The sequence below is a fragment of the Molossus molossus genome, unplaced genomic scaffold, assembly GCF_014108415.1.
Source record: "Molossus molossus isolate mMolMol1 unplaced genomic scaffold, mMolMol1.p scaffold_m16_p_1, whole genome shotgun sequence".
In the NCBI taxonomy this organism is placed as follows: Eukaryota; Metazoa; Chordata; class Mammalia; order Chiroptera; family Molossidae; genus Molossus; species Molossus molossus.
The window spans coordinates 90,370,204-90,382,892 of NW_023425344.1; the positions used below are offsets into that span (position 1 = coordinate 90,370,204).

Genomic DNA, 12,689 nt, shown 5'->3' on the forward strand with positions numbered 1-12,689 from the left:
GATAGAAACATCGATGAGAGAGAACATGGATCCGCCTCTTGCATGCCCCCTGGGGATCAGGCCAACAACCTGGGTGTGTGTCCTGACAGGGAATCGAACTGGTGACCTCTTGGTGCATGGGTCGATGCTCAACCACTGAGCCACACTGGCCGGACTTTCTTGGCGTTGTTTAAAGAACTGTTTAGTCACTTTCTTTTTTCACTTGCTTTATTTGTCTGAAAGATTTTATTTACCTTTTGTGCTAATAAAAGAGCCAGGAGTTTATGTATATTATTGGAAATTGATAGTAGTGCCAGTTTTTAGCTTTAAGAGTGGTTTAACAACAGATTGTTCTCATCTGTCTTCCTCTGATTACAGAGTGTAGGAGATATACTGGTGTTATGTTTAAAATATCTATGCAATTTGTGACACATTTTTGTAGTTGTTGGATATAGGAAATAATGATGGTTTTTGAAGAGATATGCTTATAAGGAATATAACTAGTTACAAAGGGGTCTTATTTCTAGTCTGGACCTTTGACAGAGTTTCTTAAGGTTTGTTTCTCTGATGGCATCAGGAGTTATTTAGAGCAGAGGTAGAGGTGTCTGTCCTAGGGGCCTCTCCCATCTGGATTTCCCAAAACATAAGCTGATGCTGTGTTAACTGCAATAATGAGGACCTGTGAGCTTTTCTTAAAAAAAAAAAAAAAAAAATTTAGATATATTTTTATTGATTTTTAGAGAGAAGAAGGAAGAGAGAGAAAGAAACATAGATGAGAGAGAACCATCAATCAGCTGCTTCCTACATGCCCCCTACTGGGGATCAGGCCTGCAACCTGGGCATGTGCCCTGACCTCTTGGTGCATGGGTCGAGGCTCAACCACTGAGCCACACCAGCCGAGGGACATATAAACTTTTTTTTTTTTATTTTTTTATTTTTTTTATTTTTTTTATCCTCACCTGAGGACATTTTTCCATTTTTGTTCAGGTAGGGTGGGAGGGGAAGAGAGGAACAGAGAGAGAGAGAGAGAGAGAGAAACATCGACGTGAAAGGAACACATCTAGTGGCTGCCACCCACACAACCGACCAGGGCCAGGGACAAACTGCAACCGAGGTATGTGCCCTTAGCGGGAACCGAACCCGGGTCTCTCAGGACTGCAGGCCGACGCTCTAACCGCTGAGCCAAACCGGCCAGGGCGGGACATATAAACTTTTGAGTGAAAGTAAGATACACATACAAGTAGCACTGTTATTCAGCTTATTTACATTTTCTTTTTTATTTGTGTTAGGGTTAGCTAGCATACTTTGTTGATATGTATATACAAAAATAAGTTTTAAAAAGTTTTCTCGTTGGCACTAGTTTACTGCAGAAAGTATCAGGAGGATGTTTTATCTTTTGTTAAGCCTTTGAGAATCGGCAAAGACTGGCTAGGGACTGGTTTACTGTGTCTCTTCTCTGCTCACCCAGTCATGGCTGCACCAGAAACACAGGTGGGGGCCTCTGCCATCTGCTGAGAGAGGTCCCTGCCTTGTGAGACCCCACACTATGTGGTCAGAAGGTGAAGGCTGCAGGCTTCTGTGTTCTGTCAGAGGAAGCCTCTAGAAATAATCGCAGTTTGGAAAAGCAGGAAGTGAGACATTTTACAGTCTTTTGTTGAGAACTCTTAGTCCATAACTATTGCTGTTTTGGTCTCTGACATGGGTTCTGTAGGTTCTCGCCCATGTGACCAGTAAAATCTTTAGGATTCATTACCTTTGCAAGCGGACACATCCCCATGCAAAGGCATACTTTTCTTAAAACCAAACACGAGAACCTAATTCTCTCAGATAAGCATAGGAGTGGCTGATCTTGAGTGTGTGTTCATCTTGATCATCTCTGACAGTCTGAGTGGCTTCTCCAGGTAGCCCTCCTGGGATCGCCTGCTTCCTCTCAGACCTGTGGGTTTCTGTCCTGGAGGACAACCACCAGCCCAGCCACTGCACTACCAGTCCCCCTTTGCACACCCTCCTCCCCAGGGCTGTGCTGAGCTGTGCTGAGCTGTGCTGAGCTGTGCTGTTGGCATTTCCAGTGTCAAGCACAGTGTCTGCCACTGCAGGGAGCAAGTTGGATATTCTCTCAGGGATTTATCCTCCTAGTCTAGGTGGACTTCTGTTTACCTGGGTGATTTTTTTGAGTCCTTCTAACCTGATTCTTTGCTGAATATTAAACATAAAACTCAGATGTGCAGTTCTTAGGGCTTTGTTGTTCTTTACTTGTTCGTGTTGCCCTGAAAAGTCTTGTGTGGAGGTTTTTTTTTTTCTTAGTGGATCATTCCTTAAAATAGAGGCAGTATTTCTTTTTCATAATTCTCATCTGAGGATATTTTTTCCATTGATTTTTTTAGAGAGGGGGGAGAGAGAGAAACATCAGTGTGAGAGAGACACATTGATTGGTTGCCTCCCGCACATGCCCCATCTAGGGCTGGGGTTTGAACCTGCAACCCAGGTATGTGCCCTTGACTGGGACTCGAACCTGTGACCCTGTGGTGCATGGGCCAATGCTCTAACCATTGGACCACAGCAGCCAGGGCCAGAGGCAATATTTCTTAAAAATATGTGACCACATATTCTACGTTAACTTGATGTAGAACATACTTTGGAAAACTTTATCTTGGCATATTTTCATTTCCAGGAACTCAACACAAGTTCCTTAGTGATGTGTATTAGAATCTCAAGTCTTTCATAATGTGAGTAATACATTTAAATGTCCAGTTCATTTGATTTCCTGTGTGTTGTGTTGTCTTAAAGCAAGATGTAACTGGACAGGCTTCAACATTACTGGCCTAGTTTTATAACTAGTTTTTCTAGGAGCTGGGAGGGAGATGATTTTTGTCTTTTCATTTTCACTGTACTCTCTGTACTTTTACATGGATTCTGTGTTTTTTTTGGGGAAAAGTAGAGTTTGAGACTTAACACTTTGCTATAAGATGAAAATCTGTAGACAGTTGGGTCTCCGTGAAATCTGTGCTGCATCGTTTTTCCTGGACAGAGATGGAGCTCCTTGATGTAAGCTCTGTTTAGCCTTTCATCATAGATTGTTAGAAAGGACAAACATGCCTTTTTCTTTTTTGATGTGCTACATTTATTTTTACTCTGTATTGTAAAATTTCTTTATTGTAATGGGAATTTTACCATAATAGTATTTACTACTGTATAACTGTGGCTGTTATTATTTGACTAGCTGTTAGTGACCCAACAAAAACGTGTACCAATTTATATGAAAAGTAATTTTAGTTACTTTATATAACGAATTGTTTCCCTAATAGCAGGAATGAGGATCGTAGTATGTACTCTTCTTGGAAATAATAGAAATGTTTAATTGGGCAATTTTGGGATGTCACAGATTCATGGAATTCTCCAGCTGTTGGTAGTTTATTTCTCATATATTTCTGTCCTCATCCTCAACAGCTGGGGCCGAGATCCAGTGGTTTCTTTGAAATAAGCCAAACCCTTATATATCATTGTTTTTGCCTGATGTCATTGTTTAGTAAGTGAGCTGACTGAAGGAGTCTAGTCGGATAGCCTGGCTGCCCCTTGGCTGTGCGTTGGTACATGGTCTTTTGGGATGGGACTCCACACACAGGTCGTTCCAGGACTGTCGCCCTGGGGACTGTGGATGTACAGACATTTTTGCAAGAATCTCTTACTGAAATACAACTTATTTTTATGTTAAATTCAGTAACTGCGCTCTGGCCAGTTTTGCTCATTGGTTAGAGCGTTGGCCCGCGGGCCAGAGAGTCCCTGGTTCAGTTCCCGCTAGGGGCATGTACCTCGGTTGCAGTTTGTCCTTGGCCCCGGTTGGGGTCATGTGGGTGGCAACCACTTGATGTGTCTCTCTCACATCGATGTTTCTCTCTCTTTGTCTTCCTCCCTCTCCTGCTCTATCTGAAGATAAATGTAAAAATGTCCTCGGGTGACTCGGGTGAGGATTAAAAAAAAAAAATTCAGTAACTGCACTTTGAAAGGAATGTGAGACATGCCCTTTTAGATTGTTTTCTAATAGGAGGACTCAGATTCCTGCCTCCCAGCACTAGCGCCTTCCTTGTGGAGCTTGGTAGATGTCCCCTCTCCGCTTTTTTTTAGTTTAGTTTTATTTTGTTTCAGTTACTATAAAAAGGGTCTGACCGTTGAGGCTGTCACTGGGTCATTAAGGTTCCCCCACGGGTGACCTATGACTCTAGTCTATAGCCAACTGATGGTATTTACAAGTGTGAATAAACTCTGGCATTGAAAAAATCTGAAATTAGCTCAACATGGATAATATATCTGAGAATGCCAAGTTATTTCTTTTTTGCTTTAATTCTTTCCATATTTTTGTAACTTGACCCACCCATGTGAACCTTAGCACTTCTAAGGAAACAAAACACCACATCTAATTAGACATTTAAAAAATCAATTAAAAAATTATAATGGTTGCTTTAAAGTTATGACATTTCATATGCTTTTATTGCCAAATACCCAGGGAAGATATTTAGTACTAAATACTAAAGTCGAGATCATGTACTTTGAATTTTGTGTTTTGCTATCAAGTTTTTTGTATGCTTTTAAAGAGAAAATGTTTTGACAGCAAGACATTTATGAACAGGTGGTGGTTGAATTTTCACCATATTGAGTTCTATGCTTGGTCAGCAAGTCAGGGGTGTGCAAGCCTGTGGTGGGGACGGCGATGTCTGTCAGCACACTGCCTTGGAGGTTTCATATTTAGTACTACATATCTCCCCTGGGTATTGAGCAATAAAAGCATATGAAAATGCCATAACTTTAAAGCAACATTATAATTTCTAACTGCTGTTTAAAAATTTTGGTAGACTGCACTTGGTTTGTAAATCCATTGCTCTTGGTGATAGTTTTTTAAGCCCTTGCCTATGGGAGCAGGAGGTGTTGTACTGCGAGGTTTCTTGTAGGGCCTGGAGGATGGCCCCAGAAGTGCCCTGGGGTGGAAGTGACTGCCTGGGAAAGAGAAGGACCTGTAGGATATCAGTGACCTCAAAACTGCATAGAACCTAAAGCCCCTCTCAGCTTCCTGACCCCTTAACCCAGCGGTTCTCAACCTGTGGGCTGTGACCCCTTTGGAGGTCGAATGACCCTTTCACAGGGGTTGCCTAAGACCATCGGAAAACACTTATTTCTGATGGTCTTAGGAACCGAGACACCGTTCCTCTATCGGTCTCCACGTGGGTCCACCCACATGCAGATACGCCCACATACAACATGAGAAACTGTATTAAAGGGTCGCGGCATTAGGAAGGTTGAGAACCACTGCCTTAATCCGTAAGTCTGGAAGTCTGGTTTTATCTTCTTTTTAATTAGATAAAATTGGAGTCATTTTATTTGAGAAAGTTTAGAGACTCATATAATTCCTGGCAATAGTTGGTTGGTATCTAAGGTTATCATAAAACCAAAGACTCTGAAGGACAGTGCAACTCTGGTGTGTGGCCCATTTCAGATTTTTTCATCTTTGTCAGCAAACCAGGGGTGGGGAACCTTTTTTCTGCCAAGTTGCCATTGGATATTTATAACACCATTCCGGGGCCATGCAAAATTTGTCAACTTAAAAGTCATCCTGCTGTATTTAGTCAGGCTAATTTGGTGAGGCATATGATGTTAGCTGGTATTGATTTTGAGGGCCTTATATGGCCCGAGGGCCAGATGTTTCCCACCCCTGGACCGCCCAGATTCATAGAGTAAAGGAATGGCAGCCACACTGGCAAAAGTGTGACCTAACTACAGTGGTTGTGGTAGGGGCTTATTGGGGAAGTTTGCTTTGTATTAATTAATGGATGTTTGTCTTGTCACCATGGAGATGAGTAAGGAGACATTAGTAAGTCTAATGTGCATCTTCACCTGCTGGAGTGTGCATTTGTACCTTGAATATATGGACACGGTTATTTTCTGTAAATGAGATCATTTTGCAAGTTTCATTGTATTTTGCTGGGAGAGGGCTTGAGGTCCTTCCGTGTCAGCACCTTGGAGCCACCTCGTTCCCTGCACCTCTGCTTCTAAGAGGCCTGCAGTTTGAATGTACAGTAATTTATCAATCCCCCATTGATACTTGTAGAAGTTGTTTCCAATTCAATATAGCTGATAGTGTAAGAGGAGGTTTACTGCTTCTTCATTTACCCTTTTGAAACTTCTCATTTATAGAAGGGCTGATCAGTACATAATAAAATAAGGACTTCAAGGAAATGACTGCGATTTGCTGTACTTCTCGGCTTTGTTGGGAGCTATCAGGCTATCAGGTTGCTTCTCTTTTATTAAGATGACCTAGAAAAGAATTGTCAGGTTATTAACAGACTAAAAACGTGTAACTGCATTGTCAGAGACTCATGAAGACAGACGTGAGCTGTGTCTGGACCAGGTTCCATGTGTTGGCAGAAACCACTGAGCGATGATGTGCAGTGAGCAGGGTAGGGAAGGGAGCAGCTGCCAGAGGTGGAGCTTGTCTTCGAAAAGTGGTGATGTTCATGGTCTGGTGCACTCAGGCCCTGTACTCGTGGAGCCCAGGTGGGCTTTCATCACCCAGTCGGCACCAGTGCTTGCTCCCACTCAGCCATGCATGCGAGCTGCAGGGTTCTGACTCTTAACACCACACTGGGCCCCTTGAAAGTCAGTCCTCAGACGACCAACATGTAAGATGTGTGAATTACACATGAGCTAGGAAAAAACCAGGCAGCTACCACTTGGGTGGCTCTCCTAAATTAATAAGAAAACTCAAGCTGTTGAAAGGCTGTAATAATAACTAATTCTGAACTTTTTACAGTGCAATTTGACTTTCAGTTACCTTCCCTGCTTATGTGTGGAACCCAAGGATGCTTCTGGGGACACAAGATTCTACCCCTTTCAAGTCTTTTTCAGTGAGCAAGTTAAATACTTGATTTGAAAAACAATTGTTTCTGAGCAGTTACTAAAGTTGCAGAGCCACTTCTGTATCAATTGGGAGGTTGTTATGGCTTATTTTATACATATACCTATACAGTTGTGCCTTGTCACTTTGCGCTTAGACTTTTCGCGGCTTCACTGTATCGCGGTTTTTAAAAATATATTCATTAAAAAGTTGATCGAGACAGTGAAAATGATACAGTGCGCGCTTGGTTGTCTGAGTCAATTATACACCCCTGTATTAAAATTAAAATTACTGTATGTATGGACTGTAGGCCTATGTATTTGAGCACCCCAGGAACCTTCAACGCCAGGTGCAACCGCTAGAGTCTGGTACGGATTAACCACGATAAACGAGGGACAACTGTATACCTGTCTGCACACACATCACATTCCATGTCACTGGTGCCACTCCTGATGGGCATGCTCACACATATATACATATCTGCACATACATCGCAATTTATGTAGCCCATGCCACTTCTGATGGGCACACTTATACAGGCATACATATGCGCACGTGTCATGTTTGTGTAGCTGTGTCATTCCTGGTGGGTACACTCACATATGATTTTGAAGCACATTTGCACACCATCTCGGGCTGTAGGGGCACTTAGCTCCTGTAGTGCAGTGTTAGGTGGTCACCCCATACTCCAGTCTGAGCAACACTTCAGGTCAAGTTTCCTCTTGCCAGTGAAGGGAAGATTCTCTTGGGAGGGGTCACTAAACACCCAGCACTGGGCGTGCTGCTCCACATGAGGTCTTTCTAACTAATTGAAGCAACAGTGACCTTCCTTCAACTTTGCAATTTTTGACTAATCTAGTATATTTGAGAGTAAAAAACTTGCAGTTCCTGACTTTTATTTTTCTAACTGTTCTAATGACTAGGGCTTGTCTGTATCACATTACCTTCAAAATTGATGTAAAGTTTTTTCCTTTTGGAAGATTAAAAAAAACACCTTTGAAGTTTCTTCCTTCTCAATTCTTTTACACAGACTCAGATCATGGTGATGTTGAGACATTGGTGGTTGTTAGCGGGTGAGCACGCAAAGTCTTGGATTTAGAAAATAAGGAGATAAACCAAAGAACTTATATGTAATGGACACAGAACAGTTTGGTGAAGACGGGGTGAGGGGATGGGAAGGAGGGTGTCAATGGTGAAAAAAGGAGGGACATGTGTAATACTTTTTTTTTTGTTTGTTTATCCTCACCCGAGGACATTTTTCCATTTTTTGTTCAGTTAGAGTGGGAGGGAGAGAGAGGAAGAGAGAGAGTGAGAGAAACATCGATGTGAAAGGGACACATCGAGTGGCTGCCACCCGCACAACCGACCGGGGCCTGGGACAAACTGCAACCGAGGTACGTGCCCTTAGCGGGAACCGAACCCGGGTCTCTCAGGACCGCAGGCCGACGCTCTAACCGCTGAACCAAACCGGCCAGGGCATGTGTAATACTTTCAACAATAAAGATAAATTAAAAAGAAAATAAGAGAATGGAAAATCAGGTGACTAAAACCAGAGAGAGATCATTCCTCGCCTAATTTGTGGTTGACTGTTACAGTGTTCAGTAAGAATGAAACAGGACTAGTTTTCAAAGAAAGGAATTCAGAATCTTGACCTTGATATCGCAAGTAGGAAGTCAGTGTATAAATCTTACTCATTTTAACTTCTCTGTAATCATTTTAAATCAGGTTATGTGGAAGTGATTATCATCTTTGAAAAATCTGTGGGAAAAGGTTCTGAATTAATAGAATGCTGAGGAAGAGAACTGAGCTAAGTTAACTGAACATACTGTTTTGACACACTCTCCTCTCTGGCCAGTAGTAAAGCTGTTTCAGGGATTTATTTAAAAAAATTTTTTTTTCTTTATTGATTTTTAGAGAGGAAGGGAGAGAGAGAAATATTGATGAGAGAGAACATCAATTGGCTGTCTCCTGCATGCCCTACACTAAGGATTGGGCCCACAACCTGGTCATGTGCCTTGACTGGGAATCGAACCAGTGACTTCTAGATGCAAGGGTTGATGTTCGACCACTGAGCCACACCTGCCAGGCCAGGGATTTTTTTTTTTTAATCAGCAGTGCATTGTAGCCACTAGAATTAGACAGCATGCCCTATAACTGCAGCACATTTTTTCTTTATTAATTTTTTGGTTAATTATTGCCTGAGGATATTTTTCCATTGATTATTATTATTTTCAGAGAGAGTGGAAAGGAGGGAGGGAGAGAGTGAGTGAGAGAAACATCCATGAGAGAGAGACACACATCCACTGGCTGCCTCCTGCATGATCCTGACTGGGGCTGGGGATTGAACCTGCAACCCAGGTACATACCCTTGACCAGAAATCAAACCCATGACCCTTTAGTCCAAGGGCTGACACTAACTGCTGAGCCAAACTGGCCAGGCCTGTGGTGCGTTTCTTTAAAGTCAGGACCGCTGCCGTCTTCTCCACAGAAAGCAGGGCCTGGCACACAGTAGTACTCAGAAATCCTCGTCGGATGGACAGTTTTATAGTTCAGTTCTATCAGTAATTTAGAAAGGAAATCTCTCAGGTGTCCTGAAGAGGCAGGTGTAGAGATGAGAGCAACCAAATGAGAATATTGAGTAACTGGCACGGTAGGCGCCTTATCTTTTTTCCAAGGGGACAGTGGAATTTTCAATCCTGGAAAAGAATCGTGTGATAAACGTTTGACAATTCCTTTGAATGTTTTTTATCTTAGGGTCTGCTTTCTGGGGAGTTAGCCATCAAGATATATGTAGAAGTGTGTTTATTTGGAGAAGTTCCCTGCTCCTCTTAGAGGTATCTGAGGTTGTACAGTACAGGCTGGCGTAAGCGCCTTAAATTTTGCCAAGCACACGTAATAGGAAAGGCTCAGGAGGACGTGCTCTCCAGGATGCTGCCATGTACGCTGAAGACGATGTCCTCTGTTAGATGCTTACCTTCTAAAGCAGTTTGGGAAGTGGTGATGACCTAGGAAGGAATGTGACCTACTGGCTTTGTACACAGAGGCCGTGGTCACGACAGGGTCAAGTGGCATGTATAGGTCTCCTGTGCAGGTGTGAGAGAGCCTAACCTCAGCTGTGGGAGAGTGCTTTGGTCCATTTGTCACAGGTGTTGGGCCTGCGCATTTACGTGGACACGGCAGCGCACCTGCACAGGTGGGATGGCCATTGAGAAGGCCACACTAGTTGCTCCTTGATATGCTTTTCACAGATGGCTCCGTGGACCTGAGGAGACGCAGCCTGTATTCTCGGGAAGGGTGCCCTGCCCTTTCTGCTCCCAGAGTGGAGGGAGTGCTTGCCGTCTGGTCGTTCCTTAGAGGCAGAAGGATGTCTGTGTTTTGTAGGGAACTACTCCTTACAGTAAGAACTGGGTGCTCTGCGGTCAGTTTCTGATGTGGAGCCAGGAAAGCACCCTGCTTCAGCATTTCCTGGGCCAGCGTTTTCCACATCATATATTTTTTTTCTTAGCCATGAAATTCCGGCAGATTGTTATGCAAAACAGTTTTGTGTCTCTGTGTGACTGGGAAGACAGCTGTTAGTCCTAATGAGGAGTGCTAGCATTACAGTCTTTCCGTTGATGGAGACCCTCGGAGGGAGCGGACTGTTCCAGATCGGGCAGTGGTGTGCGGTGAGGAGGTACCGTGCTGTCAGCTGGAAGCACATGCTCGGCTGCTCGCGGCGACAAGATAAATGAGTCTACTGGAGTCTGGCAGAGTCTGAGCTTTTCCAGTGTGCGGCCGTGGCGGCCCCGCTCCCCGTGGGACCCAAGTTGAGGGTGCCTTCTCTGTGCCAGCTTTTCCCTTTGATGGCCCACAATACCTGTCAGGACTGTGATTTATTAAAAACCTAATGTCTTTCAGCGTTTCATTAACATAGAGTTCGATGGTCTTTTGTGGAGACTTTTCCCATTAATTTAGCAGAATGTTCACTGAAATTTAACTTGGCCCAAACCTCCTAAAGACTAGAATCTGCAGAGCAGCCCAGTGTCGATCTGCTCCCAGAGCTCTGCCAGCAGTTTCTTTAAACCTTGCTGTGACCTCTGCACGGACAAGGAGCAACACCTCATTGTAGTCAGTCCCTTGTGTTGTCTTTTATTTTTATTTATTTTTTTAAAAAATATTTTTTTATTGATTATTTAGAGAGAGAGAGATAGAAACATCCATGTGAGAGTCGATTGGCTGACTCCTGCACGCCCCCTACTGGGGATTGAGCCCACAACCTGGGCATGTGCCCTGATTGGAATCCAACCAGGACTTCTCAGCCCGTGAGATGACGCTCAATCCCCTGAGTTACACCGACTGGGCTCTTGCGTTGATATAGCACCTGGGGAGGAGATGTGTTTGGTGTTGGGTGGGCAGAACAGGGAGGCTGCTCAGTCCAGGTGCACAGGGTGTCCCACGGGCAGTGGTCACCTGAACATTGGCAGTGCCAAGTTGAGACCCACTTGACAGACTCAGTATAGATCTAATGCTGGTGGAGCAGTTTTAGGTCTAAGGTCTGGGTAACACCTGGGTTTTCTGAACCTGAATTTATCTATTGTTTTAGGCTCTAAGTAAAATAAAAGTAATTTGAAATAATTGTGAGAAATAATGAGGATGCATATGTAAAAATTTTTTTTATTTATTTGTAGTTAATTTCTATGCCTCTGGAAAAAATATGGCTCTTAAATATTCTGGGAGGCTGTTACTTTAGGCTAGAGTTGTCAGGAAAGGTGAGATTCTTTTCTTAACCCTTTTATTTTTACAATTTTTCCCCTTCTTATTGAGGTATAATTGACAAGTAAAAATTGAGTATATTTAAGGAGTACAGTGGGATGTTCAATATACATATCCACTGAAATGATCACAGTCAAGATAATTATAACATCCCTCACCTCCCACGCTTACCTTTTCTATGTGGTGAGAACATTTAAGGTTCATTCCCCCAGTAAATTTCAAGTACACAGCATGGTAGGAGCTACAGCCACCGTGCTGTATACTAGATGAGGTTCTGACCTGTGCCCTTTACTTGTAGCACCGTGACCTCTGCCGTGTTTACCGTGGGAGATAACGTCGTTTCAGGCAGTGACGACCGCACTGTGAAGGTCTGGGATTTGAAGAACATGAGATCCCCCATTGCAACCATTCGTACGGATTCTGCCATCAACAGGTGAAGGAAGCTGCTAGTTGCTTAGATGTTTACTTGACTTTAAAGGGTTGATTGTAGTGCAGTGTCTTGTCCACATGACAATTAAACACTGAAACATTAGTGTCTCAGTGTTTAATTGAATGAGTCCTGGGAAAGTGGTTTAGATTCTTGGGAAAATATTTGTAATTGATTCTCTAATGCAATTCAGTGTCCATAAACACTGAAACTTAAGTATAGAATCAGGTTGGTATCGTGGACTTTGAGAATAAGAACGAGCCAGTTATGGCCCACTGTCACAGTGCTTCTGTTTTAGTGACCATGCTGTACTTGTGAGTTGCATATAAGTAACTTGGTCTCTGTATCCTAAAGCTGTAGATACATAATACTTGCAGTTGGCTGTTGTGTTTGCCACGAAATATGTGTAGTATGTAAAACCCTACTGCATCTAATCTGTAAACTCAGAAACTGGTGCTGTCACTGTTTTATATGGAACCTACTTTGGAACCTACTTTGTCTCTTCTTTGCAGGATTAATGTATGTGTTGGCCAAAAAATCATCGCCCTCCCCCATGACAACCGACAAGTAAGATTGTTCGATATGTCTGGTGTGCGGCTGGCTCGGCTCCCCCGAAGCAGTCGGCAGGTAACTGTGCTGATGACGTGT

General features: G+C 43.3%; 1 protein-coding gene across 5 annotated transcripts in view; it reads left to right on the forward strand.

Annotated features, from left to right (window-relative positions):
* Positions 1-12,689, forward strand: part of WDR37 (WD repeat domain 37) — a 78,984-nt gene that overhangs the window by 59,023 nt on the left and 7,272 nt on the right. For 4 of the 5 annotated variants that reach the window (XM_036261597.1, XM_036261568.1, XM_036261586.1 and 1 more), the window contains 2 exons: positions 11,913-12,047; positions 12,554-12,668. In XM_036261597.1, coding sequence (XP_036117490.1) covers positions 11,913-12,047; positions 12,554-12,668 — 250 coding nt within the window. Of the gene's footprint in view, positions 1-2,650; positions 2,706-11,912; positions 12,048-12,553; positions 12,669-12,689 lie in introns of those variants that run through there. The other variant, XM_036261604.1, reaches the window with a different exon arrangement.